At 34.5% G+C, this 21,826-nt stretch overlaps 1 protein-coding gene across 8 annotated transcripts in view; it reads right to left on the minus strand.

The window, feature by feature from the left end:
• Positions 1-21,826, minus strand: part of GALNT13 (polypeptide N-acetylgalactosaminyltransferase 13) — a 588,430-nt gene that overhangs the window by 220,822 nt on the left and 345,782 nt on the right. For all 8 annotated transcript variants that reach the window (XM_032755681.2, XM_032755686.2, XM_032755680.2 and 5 more), the window contains 3 exons: positions 7,328-7,494; positions 6,832-7,039; positions 3,750-3,920 (listed from right to left, as the gene is read on the minus strand). In XM_032755681.2, coding sequence (XP_032611572.1) covers positions 3,750-3,920; positions 6,832-7,039; positions 7,328-7,494 — 546 coding nt within the window. The remainder of the gene's footprint in view (positions 1-3,749; positions 3,921-6,831; positions 7,040-7,327; positions 7,495-21,826) is intronic.

A 21,826-nucleotide genomic window follows, 5' to 3' on the forward strand; every position in this document is an offset into this window, starting at 1 on the left:
TCAACATGGAACTTGAAGTAAAAATGAAGGCAGTCATATTAAAAATATTAATGATGATTAAAGGTAAAAGAGTCCATAAGTAAGAGGTGAAGGGTGAAAAAAGTTAAATTCACTTGGAAATTACCAGTAGGTTTTTAATTTAAAAAATCTATTTTAATCAGTGTGAAATTAAAGTGGAAATGAATATCTTTATAATTATTTATTGAGGTTCACTTACAGGGCATAATTAAGAGACTAAAGCAATCAATAAGACTTAAGCCAGGCTCCTTTCTAGAGGTCCACACCACTTTAGTAGTAAACATAATTATTCCTGTACATCCACACTTGGACCATTTACACTAGACTCTTTCCCTCATCCAGCATACCTGTGGCCAGTGCCAGACAGTGAGCAACTTTACAGCATAGGTTGCCTTATCCATGTTTGTATGTGCAGAACTTAGCACAGTGCCCAACAGTTTGTATGCATGGAATACAAATAGAACAGTTTGTATGTTTGTTTTTGTATGGAATCAAACTTATTTCAATAGCCTAAACTAAATCACCTCCCATTTGTATGTGTTAGGAAAAAATGCATAACTCATCCCCAAATTAATTAAATGATCTAGAGTATTATTTGCATTATCAGGTAACTTTGCTACTAGTTGCTTATTCTATTAGGTAATGTATATGCATAGTTATACAGGGGTGATATGCTTGATGAGTTTCAAACTCAGCCATTTCCCAGGCAGTAGCCTCTAAGACCAGGGTCAAAACTTTAAAAGATTATAGCCAGATAAAGACAATTATATAAAGTGGATTTGTTACAATAAATATATTTTCCCCCTTTCCTCAAGACACAGGTGCAGAGAAATATTTCTTCAATTTCAAGAATGATGACAAATGTCAAATGACCCTCAGCCTCAGAGTCAGGAACATAATTAGAAGGAGTTGTGGAGATTGGGATAAGTTTTCATGCCATTTCTACATGGGCAGTTTCTACTAAACTCCACCTGATGGTGCCAGGTAAGAATCCTGGTCCATTGTAGCAAGATCTTCTGACTTATTAGTAGATGGAAATCCAGATTTTTATTTAAAATATCTCATTTTTAAAGTGTTGGTAACTTTTGAAAACGTAAAACACTATGTATGCCAAATAAAACACTTCTACAGAGAATATTTGGCACAAAACCTCCTAGTTTATGACCTCCAGTTTAAAAAGTACTATTTGTTGCGCACATAATTGAAATATTCTTGAAAAGTCATATAATTTGATTATTAAATGTCCAGGAAAGTTTACTGATTAAAGGAAATTATATATTACGTATTAAAGGAAATTATATATTACTGATTAAAGGAAAATATATATTCATAATTATGTATATTATTCCATAGTTATAATATGAAAATTAACAAGTATTTCACAAACTCCATTTATTATGAAAATGAAAATACCAAAGCCCAGAAAAATAAGAATGACCATGTTAAGCTTTACTTTAGATGTAGTATAACTGATTTAGGTCACAAGTTCAACTTGGCTTTCAACGTAAGCAGATGCATGATTGTATTTCTCAATGATGACTAGCCAATTATGGTGACTACAAAGTTCTGTTATAACTGACATTTTAAATGAAGCATTCCACTAAGAAAACTAAAATTTCAGCTTCATTTTCATCACTTTAGCTATTCAGAATTCTGTTAATCAAGTAGGAAAAAAATTGTCTTCAACATCTAGAATGATTTATCTGTTTGTATGAATGTGAGAAAAATGATCACATCTTCAAGCAATAGATTACAAGTAGAAGGAATGTTCACATTACAGCTATGCTGATGAAAATTACCTGCAGGCTGTTACAACTGAACCCATGAATTAATTAACCTTTTGCCACAAAAATCTAGAAACTTCAGCAAAGACTGAGGTTTCTCTGTTTCTCTCACTTCAGCTTCGTCAGCATGTTAGAAAATAAAATGATGTGCAGTTACTGAAGCAAACAAAATATACTGAGATTTTATCAGTTCTCATAGTACTGCAATACAATCACATAAATTATGGTTAAAATATAGGAAGTTAGATGATTCATCTTTTGTTTTAGTTAATGAAATATGAGTAATAATGATTGATTTCTACATGGATCTTTATTTTATGAATGAGATCAATAATTTCTTACTGTGAATGTTGGCTACCTCTTAGTTATCTTCCATTTGACTCTATGAGAATGTAAATAAAGCATGTCTTTTGCCAACGTGTTTTTTTTAAATGAGTATAAACATGCCTTCTTATAAACAGCATTTTCAAATGAATAAAAACATTATCTATATGTAAGTGTATATTGGTCAAGCATTCTGATAGTTTTCACTTGGGATCTAAAGTTTAAAAATCAGCTAACACTAAATGAAAACAATTTGGGAAAATAGAATATTTAATAAATGATGGTAACATGAGCCACTATATTTTCCCAGTTTGTTAAAGGTAGGTATCAGTAAGACTTGGTGAATTTGAAGATTATACAAGACTTAAGACTACTAAGTTACATTTTAAATATTGACATGATAACTTACATGACTTTATACAAATGTTAGAAGTCACATTTTATTTTTCTCTTTGATGTAATAGATCTCCTTTAGAAGTTAACATCCCTAATATTTAATTGTTCAGTAACAAATACCTTTAGCCATTCTCTTCCATTAGCCAATTAGTAGAGTTTAATTTTAATTAATTCATTATATAATTCAGTAGGTGACAATAGATAAGTCATCCCTTCAGTAGGTTACCAGGCATTCTTGTTCGGATCATGGATTTTACATACAAGTAAGTCTTCACTTAATGTTGTTGCAACTTTAAGTGAAATGACAAAACAAAATGTCCTCGGGTAACATCCTTTAGTTCAATGTCCTTCCATTATAAGATTGATGACAGTGTTTTTGTTATTTTGTTTAAAGTTGCAGTTTCCAAGAACCTGTTGACAATGCTAAGTGAGGACTTAAAGTGTATCATTCTAGAATGTTAGGGTATTTCATGTTCCAAAGGAAGGATGATTTGCCAAATTCATCTTTAAAGAACTAAACTAGTGAATACTTCCCAAAGTATTTTTTAGGAAATCGATTTTTAGTTTCAGGTAAGAGGTCCACAATGTGTTTAAGTAGGAAGATGATACTTTTGTGTTAATAAAGTGGGTAATGCCTATACAGACAATTCGAGATGTATATGATATTTTTTATTACAAATAAGTGCATATTTTACTTATCAGTATTTCAACTTAAGTAGTATTTGAAGTAATTTGGGACAATAAACCCTTCATAATTTTGAATACATTAATATTTTCCAAATGGACCTATGGAATCTATAAGGAAGATAACCTTTTAAAGGTGGTATATTTAGAATATTTACCAAAACATTTTTGGCTATTTCAGTTTTGAGAACATTTCTATTATAAACCATATACTTTAAGGTAAGACACACATTTACTTGAAGTGTCAAGGCTAGCACATTTCTGTCACATAGAAAATTCACAGTAAATATATTTTGAATATAAGAGTACATAAACTTTCAAAAGATATTTAGCATTTTTGCCAATACTTAAGTTTACCTATACTAATTTAAATTATATTTAATATTGTCATTGATCCTTATATGATTATGTAAAGGTCATAATGTGTATGCATATTGAATAATAAGGATACGATTAAATAATTAAACATTAGAACAGAAATCTATAATATTCCTTAATTTTTAGGGGAATATACATAATCTTCAAGAGATATGATCTACCTACCTGACAGGTAATGTTCTGTCTCCTTTCCTCCTGTCCATTTCTCTTTGGGGAACAGGATACCAGCGGAAATTCAGTTTCCAGTTAAAACCCCCATAAGTCATGTCTGACCCAGCCATATATTCAAAAGTATCATCACTAATCACATCAATGATAGGGCAGACAACTGTTTTCCTGCAGAGAAATTAAAACCAATTTATAGACACATGATAATTAAAATGTTACATTATCTTCTTCAAACTGATTATAGCTGATATGATGAAATTTAATTATTTTGTTACTTTAATATGCCTTTAGCTTCATTTTATCCTATTAGTCGATGGAATTATTTCCTTTGACTACATATTCCTTACAGTTTACTTTATGCTATCTTTTGAAATCTAATCAAATACACTAATTGACCTTCAAGTTTATTTCCAAATGCATTCTAAGTACTAACTTAGCAAGATGAGCAGGGTCTATTTTTTATAAAACCTCCACCCACAGCATGATTAGTAGAGCTGCCTTGAGATTATGCATCATTTTAGCTATAACCCATTGAAGAGCAATAGCATTCAGGGAGGGAAGAAGGGATGATGGCAAATTAGATCTGGTAGTTTGCATTTCAAATAGGGTACTTTAGTTTAGAGAGTTCTGAGAACATCTTCATGGAGAAAACACCTACTAGGAAAAACAAACAAAAATCAACAAACAGCAACAATAAAAATCATAATCTGTCAGTATAAGTAAATGTTTCCTATGAAAGATGATAGGGTCATGACAATTTCTGAGTAAAATACCCTCAAATTAAGAGTTTACATGTATAACCTAGATGATAGCTTAAGATAGGGAAAGATAAGCAACTTTAATCTCTGGTGTTTTATTTATTTATTTATTTATTTATTTTGACAGAGCCTTGCCCTGTCACCCAGGCTGGAGTGCAGTGGGGAGATTTCAGATCAGTGCAAACTCTGCCTCCCAAGTTCAAGCGATTCTCCTGCCTCAGCCTCCCAACACTCCTGCCATCACACCTGGCTAATTTTTGTATTTTTAGCCGAGACGGAGTTTCACCATGTTGGCCAGGTTGGTCTCGAACTCCTGACCTCAGATGATTTGCCTGCGTTGGCCTCCCAAATGCTGGGATTATAGGTGTGAGCCACTGCACCTGGCCTATCCCATTTTTCTTAAAGTAAGAGCCAAAAGGCTGGTGTTCTTAATGGTAGCTTTCTATGGTAGAAAATTTCATTTGGGAAAATCATTAGGTACACTTTTAATCCATGTTGTGCCTTCTCTAATTCTTGATCTAATGCCTGTTCATTTATTTTATTATGGGACCAATCTTCTGTGATTTCCACAAGTAAATGTTCAGGCCTACTCAAATTGTACTGGTTGTAGCTAATTCTGAAGACCAGAGTTGGTTTTTCATATTTGGTAGAAGGCAAATATACAAATAAGATTCTGAATCATCTCTAGATATGAAAAGCACATAAATGTCCATTATTTATACTTGTTTTGTAACACCAGTTTCACCAATACTTATTTTCAATTGAAGGCTTATATTCCACACAACTGACCAGAGCCTCAACTTATCTGCAATCAACAAGACTCCTCTAGCCTTGGAAAAGCTTCTTGGTGACTCTGGACCCCAGAAAAATCAATATTTTTCTCATTTCCTTTATTAGATTTAATGATTTAACTTGTGAGGAGAAGAAATTAGGTCTAAAAATCTTGAACAGACTATCTATTTAGGGTAGTTTTAAAATTTATAATCAGGACAAGACAATAGGGTTCATCATATGCAAATACAGTGTAATTATGTAGATAAAAAAATAAACAGCCTATGTATGACCGTATTGAAACATTAAAAGCTCATTCAGTTGAATTTCTGAAACACATGTGGAGAAAAAAAACATAATATACCAAAATTTGCCAGCAAATTCATTTTTAAGTTTATTTTACTTTGCCAGTCTTACTGTCCTGTGGGTACTGTACAATACACAGAGTGGAAAAATGTTATTAGCCATGTACAACACTCTATGGACTAAAAGGTTCCTACTGCTTTCTTCAGCTGCTGTGCTTCATTTTACTGACAGCTTCCATCCATCTTCCTGGCAAGTACCTAATCCTGCTGTTTAAGTGATGTGGCTGGACTAGCTCAGACTAAGTAGCTCCTATCTTGAGTGTCTAATTAAAAATGTCAATTCTAGGAGGACTTTTCTACTATAAATGAAATGACCATGCAAGTATGGTGTTATGTAATGTCTTGTTATTGTATCAGATAGCATTCAATGTTAGTTATCTTCATTAGGTGTTTAGAAATTATACTCTCTTATCACCAGTGTTTATAAATATTTGCAAAAAAACGCTTGTACTTCATCAACAACAGAAGGAATTGCAGGTATGTATAAGGATTCTTAATTTCTATAAGTGTTATTTATTCAATTTTCCAGATTTCAAAATGTGTATGTAAAAGGTGACAATATTGTTGACATAATTAAACATATTCTTATAGCTGTGCTCTTATGTTTCTTTTTTTAATTATAATTTTTTCAGTGCTGTGTGTGTGCATGTGTGTGTGTGCATTTTTAAGACGTTCCAGGTGAATTTGAACTAGACTGACTAAGGGTGCTAGTGTAGTTTACAGAACACTAGCAGAGAACTGGAAAGAGCTGAATAATTGTTCCCAGCACTTCCAATGACTGGAGCAAGTTAGACGTAGCTTCTTTCTTCCTCCCCATTATGAGTTATAGGTAAGAATATCTACAGTACCTGCCTCACAGGGTGGTTGTGAGAACACAAAAAGGTGCTTTGAAAATGTGCTTTATAACACAATCGTACTATTTTAGATTATATTTATTTCCTTCACCTAAAAAGTAATTTAACACATTTTTATTATTTGAATTGTTTCACTATTTCTTAATCAACTATGTCCAGCACGAATACGGCAGTCTTATTTGTCAAGCAAGTGGGAAAACTTGCTTTTAAGAAAAGCTATAAAATAAACCTTCTAAAAATAGCAACTTGGAAGAGAAATTCTGATGGATATCTGGAACTGTCCTAAGAGGTTCAGTCATAACCCAGGCAGACATAACACATAAATTCTTACCTGTCTTCCTTTATTCTTGCCAGCAAAGGCTCCAGCCATCCTAACGTGCATTCACAGTGTGCATCAAGAAAAGTTATGACCTGCCCTTTTGAAGCAGCTGCTCCTCGAAGACGCGCACGTATTAACCCAGAGCGTTCTTCCATCCTAATAATTTTTACTGGCACTTCTAAATTTTTCACATAATTCTCTAATGTCAACTTGAGAAAATCTGTAACATGTATAAGAATTTATATAAGAAAAATTTTTGAAACTGTTTTAAGAAATAGCAGAGATACTACCAAGATGGAAATTCAACACACAGAAATGGTGGCCAATTCCTATCCGTATTTATTGCCTTAGATATAAAATAATAGAGAATTTGATAGGCTGTGGCAGGGCTAGTAAAATTATAATGCAAATATAGATAATTACCTAGTTATCTTTTTGGGCATAATAAAGCTTTCTAATACAAAAAAAAAAAAAAAAAACCAAAAAAAAAAAAAAAACCAGTTTGTACCTCTTTCACTGGCATCATCTACCAAGATGACCTCAGAGAGTAGATAGTGTGGGGAACGATTTATCACACTGTAAACAGTTCTAAGGAGAGTGCTCCAAGCTTCATTATGAAACACAATGACTACACTTGTGTTTGGAAGTTCATCAGGGTAGACTTTTGTCTTACATCTGAAAAAGAGAAAAGAAGAGGGATCTTAATAAATGCATTTTTTATCCTGATTATTATAAAAAGAAATATCCATAATAACAAAACCTCAGATTTGAAAGCCCCTTACTAAAGAAATGTTTTATGAATATCTAAAATCATTTCCCTTTTATAAGTGCTGTGAGTAATCAGTTGGCATTCTGAAAATTAAATATGCATAATTACTAATATTTTTATTTTAACTCCTGCAGGGAACGAAGCAGCATGATTTCTACAAGTCTAAGAAAAACCTAAGAAATATAAAATAACATTTGGAAACTGGTAAAACAGGTACAAAGGAGTTCATTTAGTGAATATAATTTTATTCTTTGTTAATAAAAATGTATAGCTCAAAAAGTCATAGGAACATAGACATGGGTCCAAAGAGTTTTGAAGTATGTAAAACACATTTTTCTAGATTTTTCTGTTCTAAATCTAGTCATGTATGCTTTTAATTCCATTTGAGGATGCTATAAACAATGTCTACTTCCAAGGAAAGATTTAGGTTTCCTTTAGATTCAGAATCTACTAAATGCATGCTGGCCTCTAAAATTTCCTTATGTTTTGGAGATCAGGAAAGGGAATGGACTACCAGCATTTCTCAAACTGTAATGTGCACAGTCATTGATATGGAAGTGCTGGGAAGGTAAGAGCGTGGTCCCTTTAAATGGCAGGGATGAAGGGAAGGGAAGTGCTGGGTAGAGGAGGACGTGGTCCCTGGCTAGGGCTCCACCCCCACAAACCCTGGGTGAGGACAGGCATTTCCTGCCCAAATGTTGCATTTCCCAAGACCACCCTGGCCCACCATCCTGTGCCTCTAACCACACCCCCTCCACCACCCCGACTCTAGAAGGCTGACACACAAGCTGCTGGACGTCCAGAAGAGCAGATCTGCCCAAGACACAGACACCTGGATGAAACAGACAGCTGGATGTGGAGAGGAGCACGTCAGCGGAGGAAGGCACGGGCGGCTGGACAGGGAGAGGGATGCACCAGCAGGCACCGGCAAGCCAGCAAGCCATTGACCAGTGGGAAGAGGTGGAATTTGGCTGGGGCAGTCAGAGGAGACAGCCCAGGCCGCTGAGGTGCCGGACTCCAGGGGAAAACCTTTCCACTCCATCTCCTTTCTGGCTTCCCCCATCTGCTGAGAGCTACCTCCACTCAATAAAACCTTGCACTCATTCTCCAAGCCCAAGTGTGATGTGACTCTTCCGGTACACCAAGGCAAGAACCCCGGATACAGAAAGTCCTCTGTCCTTGTGACAAGGTAGTGACAAGGTAGAGGGTCTAATTGAGCTGGTTAACACAAGCTGCCTATGGACGGCAAAATTAAAAGAGCACACGGTAGCACGCTCCCACTAGGGCCCTAAACACTGTTGTGGGGTCGGAGCCCCACAACCTACCCGTCCGTCCATATACTGCCCTAGAGATTTGAGCAGAGGGGCACTGAAGAAGCAAGCCACAGCCCCATCACACGCCGTGTGAGGGGGACAAGGCAACTTTTCCCATTTCAGCATCACCTGGAGATTTATTCAAATGCAGATTCTAATTCACTAGGTCTAGGGTGAAGTTTCTGCATTTCTGAAAAGCTCCCAGATGATTTAGAGGCTACTGGTCCCTGGAGCACACTGATTAGTAAGGGGCTACACCATAATTACTACTACTTTTAGAATTTAATATTTTGAAAAATGTTTTTGACTTTGCTTATAAATCCAAAGAAGTCCAGATTTTTCTTTTCAAGAAATCAATCAAGGTACACTTGGATCAATGATATGTGTAGTGCTGTAGGTGGTGATCCCAAATTTAACAGGCAGATGTTTGTTGCTCCCATCAACTTGTCAACATTCAGGCATTTCTGTCATGTCATTTTAAGTCAACGTGATTACAGATTATAAAAAAATGCCAAAAGATTTCTGGAGCAGAAACAGAAGTTTATTCACCTGAGGTTATTTTTTCATGTAAAATATTCTGAAGAGCTAGATAATTAGTACCATGATAGAAACTGAATCAGATACCGCTTGCTACTTATGAATGGCTTAATGCATGACACATACAGCATTGTTGAAATTAGTTTCCTTCACAAGGGAGTGAAAAAAATACAATAAGATGTGTAAGATGAAGGCATATAATAAATACTTGATTGTGTGCCAGTTAAGGTCTTCATTATTTTTTAAAACTGTCTAAAAGATCACCTATTCAGTAAAGTCTTCTGCAATATAGCCAGCTAAAAATGTCCATTTACCTCAATTACAACATTTTCCAGCATACATTTATTTGAAAAATATTTATTAAGAATCTATAATACAAAAGATACTCTGTATATAAGAGAATAAAAATGTAAGGCATGGGAACAGTAGTTGGATTTATTGTCATCTCTTTCTGGTGGCAAGATTCAAAAGATTTCTATGAACTTCATCATTTGACTTGTATCTCCAAGTAGCTCATCACTAAATCAACTTAGAAAGTCATCTTGGTAAATGAGAGAGGGTTTTCTCTACCATTTTCCTCAAATTTCCATTCTTCTGCCTCATTAAAAAACCTAATCACTTTCAGCATGCAAAGCCAAGAGTAAGGTAAAGATCATCATCCTCCTCAAAGAAGTATAGCTAGAAAAACAGGCTGAAAGCAGTCCAACAGCCAACAACTAGTGGCTTCACTCAAGGATTACAGTCAATAAAGTCTACTCAGCATCATTTTTTAAAAAAGATTTTTTCAATCAGCATTTTTTGTATGTTACACTAAATGCCAACAACTAAATAAATGATTTAAAATGTCAAACTAAAAGCAGATATTTCGATGCACCACCTTAAAGTATTTCTATCAAGCTTTACTTTGTGATTAAAAAAATCCACTCACAAATGTTACCTTTGTATTCATTTTATGTGTCAAAATTACAATGAATTAGTTTACTGTTAATGTAGCTATCATGTTTACTTAGAGAAAACTTCCACTGTCATTATTTAATGTAGCATAAAAATAAAATAGGGCTAATATTTTAATTAATTCTTCCTCTTCTTCCTGTGTAAACAGTCATTCATCAAAGGGTAAAAAGTTTCAGTTATGGGGGATGAATAAGTTCTGGAGAACTAATGCACAGCATGGTGACTATAATTAATAACATTGTATTGTATACTGTAGTGGAAACATACTAAGAGAATTGATCTTAAGAGTTCTCACCACATTAAAAAAATCATAAAGATGTGAGGTGGCAGACATGTTAACTTGATCATTTCACAATGTTTATGTGTATCAAAACGTCAAGTTGTATACCTTAAGTATATATAACTTAGTTGTCAAATATACCTCAATAAAGCTGAATAAAGTCATTCAGCAAAGAAGACTCCTGTACTATTAAAGTGATACAAATTAGTTCTTTTCTATGTCAGTTTATCCAGTTATCTTAAATGCATAGATTTATATAAGCAAGAGTTATTATTTTCATTATTTCTGATGAATTTGCAGTACAATGAACTGGTATTATTGTCTGTATTTTACCAAAGTTAATGTTCCATCTATGGGAAGATATGATTTTATCTACTGTTACGAAAGAAAAAAATGTGGTCAAATTATAGCACAATGCTTTCTTATCACTAGAGTCTATTTAATACTTAAATAGAGCTTACAGAAAAAGCTTTTAAATGAATTTGGACTTAGATTTCTATCAATATTGTTATGCTTGACTTATGAATCAGTCACATCATTTTCCTGTGGATTTGAAGTTTCTTCCATGTATTTAAGCTTTCTCTGCCTTTAAATAGTATTGCTTATCATAGGAGGGGCAAACATTTAGCATATAACTCAAGAAATCTAAAACAGTATCAACCTCTTGTGATATCTTCCTTGGTACTATAAAGTCCTGCTTTTTAAAGTTTAAGGTGCAAATGAATTATGTGCGGATCTTGTTAAAATGCAGATTCTGATTCAATAGATCTGGTATGAACTCATGATTCTACATTTATAATACCATCCTTGGTGGTGCCAACACTCTTGGTCCTTGGTTGACATAAGAAAAAAGCCATATAAATCAGTCAGCTGTTGATTAACAGGCAAATGTAGGATTGTAATGATGCCTCCAATAACAAATCTTTGTTTATGAAATTTAATTCTTGCTGTTCTTTCATATCTTGTTCTTTTCAGACAATAACTTTTTGTTCTAATATTGAACAATAATGTAATATTTTTGAAAAAATAGTGAATGACAATTAATACACGCAGTACAAAGAGTACACATAATTTAGTTGAAGCAATGGCTATATGAACAGCTATGACCATGTTTGATTTGAAAAACTCATGCTAATTTCAGACACATAAAATGAAAAAACTGCACATCTTAACACACGTGAATACAATAATTTCTTTTGTTTAGACAAGAAAATGCATTTAAAGTTTTGTGTAGTTAAAAAACCTTTATACTATATGTTATACTATATATTATAAATAATATCTAATATGTTATATATAATATTACATATATATATATATAGAGAGAGAGAGAGAGAGAGCTGGCAGGGTTTTTAACTCACTGATATTTCCAGAAACAATTCAAAACAAATAAGAACAACAACATGAACACGGAACAAATGATGGAAGTGGGGATAAGTACTTAAAATAAAACAAATAGATAGAACTTGGCTAATAATCTATTCTCCTTGATACAAGACTATTTGTTCTTTGTGATAGGAAAAGGATAATTTCACCACTTTTCACCTCAGTTTTTATATCTTTTACATAATAAGATTAAGGTAGGCAATCTCAAAGGTCTCATCTGAAATGTATGGTAGACATTCCTTGGTATACATTGCAGAGTAAAGCTCATAATCTCCACATGGTGGAACTGGAAAGGACTTTCAAAGTTGGCTAATTCAAAGCTTCATTTCACAGAATACAAGTCTCAAGCTAGATAGCTCTTTCAGTACTATAATAAAGTAATAATAATAATGCAACAAAAATAATTTATTTATTTAGAAATCATTAGAATAACTAATGATTTCTGCCTGAGATTCTTTTATATGCTATATCAAAAGTTTTAAATGACATTAATTGTAAAAAAATTAATTGAAAAAATTAGAAACAAAGCATATTAAAATGTGCCTTAATCTTGCATTCAAATATATATATCGTTATATCAGATAGGAAAATACCAATTTCCCTAGGATCACTTCATTAAAACTAAGCATAGAATGTCAGCTTTAATTGAAATTATGTACATTTAGACCAAATAACTCTTTTAGCAACATGTCTTATGAAGTTATTATTTGTTTTCTTTTATGTAAATATCTAAATGGGATTAGCAAAATTGACATTATTGTGGAGCACAATGTATATGTAATTAACTTTGAGAGTAAAAGTGGCAGATGGTAATAGCAATTTTCATCAATTTGAAAGGAATATTTGATGTCCAAATCAAGAGCCTGAAATCTGGTATTCCAGTGAAATCATAAGCTTTATCATGGCAACAGTTAACACTATATTGACATGCTGAATTTGTAACACTTGCAAGGAAGTTAAAGTTTATTTTTTTAATTCTATAATAATATATCTGTGGCTCTTAATCTTGGCTGGACATTGGAATTATCTCATGAGCTCAAAAAACTATAGGTGTGAGAGTTTCTGTCACAGAGATTCTGATTAAAGTGTCTGAGTGTGTCTACAGGTGAAAATGTTTTTAAAAAATCTTCGGAAGTTCAAATGTGTAGCCAAAGTTGAGAATGGTTACTCAAGTACTTTACCATAAAGATAGACTTTTTGAAATATGTAAAACCTTTAGGCTTATGCCAACATTTTAAAATACGATGCATGAGGTTAACATCTCTTTTTGTGTTTAGATCGTATAAAAGTAAGAAGATTACTTTTATGTCATATAAAAGCAAGAAGACAATATTTACTGTCACGAAAGTAGGGAAAGTCAGAAAGTCTTCTCCACTTCTTTTACAATCTCTTCTGTCATCTGGATGTACACTAATGCTGTTCTAATGGTCTATTAGCTGTTGATTTATAAATATATAAAAAATAAATCCAGCTAATCTACTTTGGAGAGAATATGGAGGCAGAATCATATTTCCAATGTCTGTAACATGGCAATACAGTGAAATAGTATTCCTATTTGTCACTTTTTCCCTAGGCTATGCACACATTATGGAAACATAAACTGTTACAATTTGATTTTATCCTTTCAAAACCATATTGACGTTTTCAGATAAGCTACTGAACACAACATGCCACATCAGAGAAATAAAAATTGACTATAAGATGAGAATGTGAAATCACAAAGGATCCATGATTACACAGTGATTTAGTTAGACACAATCCATTCAGGAATCCAACCAAAGGCTGTCAACACTGCAGTTTGCATGACTTGTTGGATTGCTGCTCATTGAGTCAGTGGTTGCCTTTTACTGCCTCAGTCAATGAAGATTAATAACAGTAATTAAAATAAAGACTTGCAATGCAAGTCCTCTATATATTTTAAGAGCTATGAGAATTGCAGAATTATGTGTCGTTTCTATGTTTCCAAATCATTAACATTCATATTCACAGAGAGAAATTTCATCATTCTCCCATGCATCCATGCAAATAAAACTTGGGCAACCAAAAAGTGGTTCTTTCATAATAATTGAGCAGCTTGGGTCCTGAAGTAAAATGAAGCACTATATTTTGCATGGGTTTCTATGTGTTGGTTTATATTTACAATGTGTTAAATCTTCCAAAAGTAAGTTCCTATGTCATAATTACTTGGGTAATTCAAATTTTTAAAAAATCAGATTTGTATTCATCTGCTCCAAATATCTTTATTTTAAAATCCAGGGAGATGCTGTACTCATCTTTGGTGTATTTGCTATCAGATCAATTCTTTGCTTCTTCTGTTTTCTTCTGATTATTGGTGGGGATGAGGTGAGAGGGTCATTGGGCAGGATGTACTTCCAATGCTCCCATACTTCTTGGCTTCCACTGGAAATATGTTGTAGGAATCTGAGGTGGGAGATAGCGGTGCTGGACAAAATAGGAATAGGAAGCCAAGGAATTTCTCTACTCTTCCCTAATTCCATATTAGCATATACGGCCCCCTTCCCTGGCCTTGTACCTTGTATATGCCTTAATCTTTTACTTTTTTATACTCTTTCACAATAAATCTATCAAATCCAATAGACTAGGGGTTTCTTAAAAAGTAGAACAGAAGGAAGGTTTGCCTTATTTATCTCTGCCTCTCCAGAATCTAGCATTCTGCATGTTACAAAAATATTGTTAATAAGGGGTTGAATGGATGAAAGGTTCACAATGAGGAGTCATATTGTATGAATTATCAGGTCGACTCCCCAATCATATCTCTGCATTATCACAAGATGAAATAGAGGTGTAGAAATATCTTTCTAAAAACATTTTTTTTCATATCTTCAATTGATTTTGTTTTTCTAAAACCAAAAATGAGCAAAAGACAGAGAAGGGAAAGGGAAAGAGTATATGAAAATGAGTTTGCAAGTCATCCAATTATAACACATTCCCCTCAAACCTCAGTAACATAATTACTATTTGGACATATTGGAACAAGATCTGTGTCTGGAAAACCTGTAGTTGCCCCCCCATTCTGCCATTTAAAATCTGTGACTAAACTCTCTAAGCTTCAGTTTTGTCATCACCTAAATTAGAGTAAAACTGCTCCAATATCTACATTGCAGAAGTTTGGAGGAGAACATATGAAATTATAATGGAATGATATGAATGTAATTTATTATTATAATATTCTTATAATATGAAGCACTGTACAGAATATTATAGATAAGGTCTCTAAAATTATTTGGGTCAGCTATGCTGCTGGTAGGACTCTGATCATTGACACAGTTCTAATATCTTGTATTTTATCTTTAATTTCTGTGGTCAAACTTTCATTTTATATTCACTATTTCCCCCAAAATTTCAGTAATAGATTTGGTTACTAGACCATCTAGGCTTGAGGGAAGCTTTATCTGTTTGTCCCGTGTAGCAGGATGGAGTAAGGGTCCTGCTTCTTTCCCTTTCAGCTCTTTTAAATCATGTGTAGCTCCTAATCCTAAATTTATCTGGCCTGCTGGTAGATCTTCCAGCTTACTTACCTTAATATCTGTTTAATATTTTCAACTGGAAGAACCCAGAGGATTATGCTTTGCCTGCTTGCTTAGATCTCTGCTTCTTGCCTGCTCCTGACCATCCATGAGCTATCTGCCATCTTGCACCCCCTCCTACTAAGCAAAACCGGGACCATCCCTGACCACTTTCTCCACTCTATTGTTCTGTCTGGTTACCAAATTTTGCATCTTGCCAGAGTTAGGCTAGGTCTCCCATCTATCAAGCCCTGATTTAAGAAACATCGTAACAGAAGAGGCAGTTATAAATGGCTAACATTTATGGATATGTTAATTATATAGCAGGTATTGTGCTGTGTGTTTCATATGGATCATGTCATTTGTTCAGAACTGAGACTTCCAGCAACCACACAGATTACCTGTCAGAACTATGATAAAACTTAAAAGTCATAAATAACTTCGTTTCATGCATCAAGAACTACTGGGAAATAAATTTATTCAAACAATAAACTGTTCAAACAGCCCCACTCTCAGGAGGGTAAGTTGCTCACATGGGTAAACAGCCTGCTTCATAGGACTATTATATATTGCCTAACTAGATAAACTGGTTGCTTATCACATAACCTCCAGAACTTCGTTATTATGTCTACCCATCCCAAACTATTATGTTACATACTTCACACCACACATTAAAAGACCTTCCTTAAACTACTTAAGTCCAGATTCCCAATGTCTACAAATATCCACCTTGGCCTCTCCTTTCTATGACTACTAAGACATCTGTTAAGGTGGTGATCAGGAAATAAACTCAGTTTCCTTCTTCATCAGGTTATTCTGGTGGTCTTTTGTGGGGTTACAGAAAAGATAATCCTTACAATATTCCTTATGAACCAATTGTACTTTTTTCTTTTTCTTTTTCTTTTTTCTTTTCTTTTTTTTTTTTTTGAGACAGGGTCACTCTGTCACCCAGGCTGCAGTGCAGTGGCACGATATTGATTCACTGCCACCTCCGCCTCCTGGGCTCAAGCATCCTTCTACTCAGCCACCTAAGTAGCTGGGACTATAGGCACATGCCACCACTCCCGACTTATTTTTGTATTTTTTTTTTTGTAGAGACAAAGTCTCACAATGTTGCCCAGGCTTGTCTCAAACTCCTAAGCTCAAGCAATCTGCCCACCTCGGCTTCCCAAAATGCTAGTATTACAGGCCTGAGCCACTGCACCCAACCTAATTATACTATTGCTCCCACTTGAATAAATAAAGAACCTGATGTTCCAATCAGTTAAGTAACTTGCTTTTATGTAGTGGAGCTGGGTTTCAAACCCATGCAGTCTGATTTCAAAAGTTATTTCCTGATGGGATAAAGTATTTTACTAGTTCAGATAGTGTTTCTAGTAACAATGGTAGTTATATCACCATCTTAACTAAGCCACATGGTAAATAAAGATGGTATGTTATTTTTGTTGCAGTATACTTTAATTGAAATAAATAGGACTTAGATATAAAGAAGTCTACAGTGATTATTAGAGTGATGATAATTTTAAAGTCTAAAGCAGTAACTGTACATCAAGGCTTGGTGCCTTAAAAACAGTGAAGGTTAACAAATGGGAATAAACTTATGGACACTATGAGAGAAGCAGAACATTGACAGGATCAATACTATTAACTTTAGAGGCTGTAAATGTGCTACTACATATTTACTTGTTGTATTTTCATATCACAAAATATATTTAATAAGAGGTTGAATGAGTGAAAGCTTCACAGTGAGGCAGACATTGCATGAATTATTAGATCAACTCACCAGTCACATTTCAGCATTGTTATAGTTGGAATGTTATCTGAGATGATCCAGGGCAGCATAGGCCTAGGGTTAGACCGGGCTTCTCTCTCTCTTTTTTGTTTTAACTCTCTGTGCTTCAGTTTCTTTGGTTGTAAAATGAGAATAATATCTACCTTACAGAGTTGTGAGACAAGAGGCAGTAAATGTAAAGTAGGCCAGTGCCTAGAATATAGTATAACATATATGTAAATTTATTACATGGTGCTTTTTTATGTATATAGCCATAATTTTCTTATTTGAATTTTTAAAAATCTACACAAAAATAAAACCAAACAAAATAGGTTAGATATTAGGTTAGTGCAAACGTAATCGCAGTTTTTGCACCAACCTAATAGCATATGGCTCAGTGAATTCAACACTATTGGTGAAGAAAGACATTTTATCTTCCACTGCACCTTGTGGTTTTTACTAAAATTGTAGAAATAGAACTTCGAAAGGAAGAGTCAAATAGTCACCCCTTATAGACTTGTTTTGAAAAGTATTTTGGTGCTAATTGAAGTTCTTTAAAATAATAAAACTTCTTCATCATTTTTGAATAAATTAAGTGCCTCACCAGAGTAGTAATGAAAGAGCAACCCAAAATAAAAACAAAACAAAACAAAATCCATCTATAAGAGCAACATCATCAATAGAAACATGAGTTCTTCTAAGGTGAGTGCTTTGAAGAGGCCCCCATGTCTTTAAATCATAAGCACAGATAGGTTATTTAAGAAAGTAAACACATTATTATTTTAACAACTAGCACTGGCAACCCACTTATGAAAGAAATTGCCTTTGACAGGAAGAATTTCTTTTAAGGAGGTATGTATTGCCAGGAAACCGAGGAAATAGTTGCTTTGAATGAGATAAGGGGAATATTTTCTTTATTCCAGGAGGGTAGGGGCTTAAGGTGGGGAAAACTAAAGAAAGGAGTAGAAAGAGACTATGATGAGGAAAGGGGCAAGTCAAATGATGTGAAGCTAAAAAGGCCAGTGAGCTCCTCAGTGGTGGTGTGAAAGCTGGAGGAAATCTAAAAATGAGTTGTGTCTAAAGTTCAGGTTTCTTAATGATGGCCATTCTAACTGGTGTGAGATGGTATCTCATTGTGGTTTTGATTTGCATTTCTCTGATGGCCAGTGATGATGAGCATTTTTTCATGTGTTTTAGGTGCTGGAGAGGATGTGGAGAAATAGGAACACTTTTACACTGCTAGTAGGACTGTAAACTAGTTCAACCATTGTGGAAGTCAGTGTGGTGATTCCTCAGGGATCTACAACTAGAAATACCATTTGACCCAGCCATCCCATTACTGGGTATATACCCAAAGGAGTATAAATCATGCTGCTATAAAGACACATGCACACGTATGTTTACTGCGGCACTATTCACAATAGCAAAGACTTGGAACCAACCCAAATATCCAACAACAATAGACTGGATTAAGAAAATGTGGCACATATACACCATGGAATACTATGCAGCCATAAAAAATGATGAGTTCATGTCCTTTGTAGGGACATGGATGAAACTGGAAAACATCATTCTCAGTAAACTATCGCAAGGACAAAAAACCAAACACGGCATGTTCTCACTCATAGGTGGGAATTGAACAATGAGAACTCATGGACACAGGAAGGGGAACATCACACTCTGGGGACTGTTGTGGGGTAGGGGGAGAGGGGAGGGACAGCATTAGGAGATATACCTAATGCTAAATGATGAGTTAATGGGTGCAGCAAACCAACATGGCACATGGATACATATGTAACAAACCTGCACATTGTGCACATGTACCCTAAAACCTAAAGTATAATAATAAAATAAAATTTAAAAAAAGTAAAAAAAAAAATAAAGTTCAGGTTTCACTACAATTTTGCAATACAAGCCCACCTCCTCTCTTATTGTCCACTAAATTTAGCCTATTAATAAATGCATTATATTAATAATGTCATGGCAATGTCATTAATGTGAGAAAAAAGCCAAATTTAGTATCTGGATTCAACTGTGAGGAGCAGAGAACGCAGTAACAAAAGCAGTCACAAAACACTTAAGTCTATCAGGGAATTGAATAAATCTTGCATGGCTCTCTGAACATCCATAGATAATTCTTCTGGGGTTTCAGTGGACCTCATCTGGACTTTAACAGAGACGGTACCCTAGGCTGATGTCTAAGTTATTTTGAAAAATAAAATGTCATGAATATAATTTCTATTAAATAAATAACAATCATATATTACTATTGGAGTTATTTCCATAATGTCAATAATTTTAAAACAGCCTGTTTATCTAGGACATAAAAATGAGGCAGATAACCTACAGTATTATGCAAGCAAGTTTTATATTCTTTCTATTGCAAAGAACTCTCTTGAATTTTGGAAATAAATGATAATAAAAGTAAAAGAACACCAAGTGAATGTTGTGGCCTTTGTTGTATTGGAACATGAATTTATGGAATTGTTCCCTTTATGTAACCTCTGAATATAATTCTTTCATGCTATTGGAAGTAGTTAACAATTAGTTGCCTGGAATAAATATGTTTATTGCCTGTGATAACTGTAATTAAAGTGACTTTGCAACAAACTTCCTCCTGCAATTCATAAGTTAAATTTTTACTTTTATTAGTAATAATAACACTGGATTTTATTATCAGCAAGTCTAGACTCTGGTCTGGGCTTTGCTTCTGCTCTCATTTATGGTCTTACCCCAGTCAACTGACCACTCAGGGGCTCATGTTTTTTACCTCTCTGAGACAATGAAACCACCATCCACCCAGGTTCAAAGCCAGAAACTTTGATGTTGACATTTCAGTGGTGATGTTGACATCATGAATCAATAAATCCTTAAATTGCATGGAATCAGTACAGTGCATCTGTGGAGTATTCTTGATCCTCAAAATATATAATCCTCATGGCAGACAAAAATGCAAATCTGAAACATCCACTCCTTTATTCAAATGTTTTTGATGACTCTTCTTTCCTAATGATAAAGTCTAAAGGCTTCACAGGATCTGGATCAGCTTCACCTCATGTTATCTTTTCCTTTCACTATTGCCTTTAACTCTTCAGCAATGTTGAACATATCAATGCTTCTTCAGGGAACAAAGTGCTCTCATGCTTTTAACTCTTTCTCACTGTAGAATGCCTTCTATCTGGAATGCTTTCTTTCATGTAGAACTTACATACATTACCCAAGATAGGCCTCAAGTCACACTTCCTCTCAGAAATCCTAATTTTCTCCAGTGGCATTCAACTATTCCCTCTCCTCATCTCCCAGTGTATTTTATATATTTATTCACCTTTCCTTCTTATATAAATAGGATATTGGGCAATTAAACTCACTGAGAGGATGAAGTCATTCTGAAGTGTGTGGAAAATTCCTGATCGTAGTGGTAACTACTGTTTTCAGTGCAAAATCTGAAAGATTCTCTGAAAAGATCCGTTTCCTCTTAGGATTCTTCTAATGAGACTTTTCACCCATAGAATTTTTAAAATTATATATATAATTACATACTCAGCAAAAGTTTGAGAACTTGTATATACTAAACATACGTTGGCTATGGGCCATACAATCTTGAAGAAAGTCGAATTGTCGAGTGAAGCTCTGTATCCAGAGTAAATTAAGATAAGATATGACTGGAAGGAAGAGAGATGTGTCCGGTGTTTACATATCATTAGATTCAGAGAAGCATTTTTTTTTTTGTGGGTCAAGAATGCAACAGAACTGACATTGTGTCCTTAGTGCCAAGAAAAACACTATGTTAAGAACAGCCCAGTGTTGGCAAAGGACAAGAGCCTTGCCCAGGGTATACAGCAACAAGCACAATGAAGAGATACTAACAGATAAATTGATGGTATTTGTAGGGTTTGGTAGCAGGTAGTGAAACCGACCCAAATAGTCCCATAAACTGTTCCATTTGATAAACATAGAAATTGATCTTTCTGATGTTAAAGCTTGAAACTTATATTTGTTTTATCTGAGTTCCTTCCTCAGGAAAGGACCTTCAGGCCTCTCAAAAAAAGAGCATCAAAGAACTGAAACTCACCAGATCACCATATCCTGAAAATGAGATTCCAGACCCCTCATTGATCATGCTTGCTTCCTTGCTCCTCCCTAGTTCCTGTTTTCTCATACATTGTTATATTTCTTCCCTGCTATAAAAACCCCTAGTTTTAGTCAGTTAGGGAGATAGATTTGAGACTGAGCTCTTTGGTGGCAACACCCAATTAAAGCCTTCTTCCTTGGCAATATTAATCTTCTCAGTCATTGGCTTTCTGCATGGTGAGCAGCAGGTCCCACAGCAAACCTCTAGTGTTTCAGTAACAATAGCAGGGACCACATCCAGGGGTCGATTTCAGAAATAGATCACAGTCCCAGAGAAAATAATTCCCTCATGGAGAAACAGGGCTTCTGATTTTGTTGCAGCAAGATATTCATACAAAA

Source organism: Hylobates moloch, unplaced genomic scaffold, assembly GCF_009828535.3.
Source record: "Hylobates moloch isolate HMO894 unplaced genomic scaffold, HMol_V3 SCAFFOLD_1, whole genome shotgun sequence".
Taxonomy (NCBI): Eukaryota; Metazoa; Chordata; class Mammalia; order Primates; family Hylobatidae; genus Hylobates; species Hylobates moloch.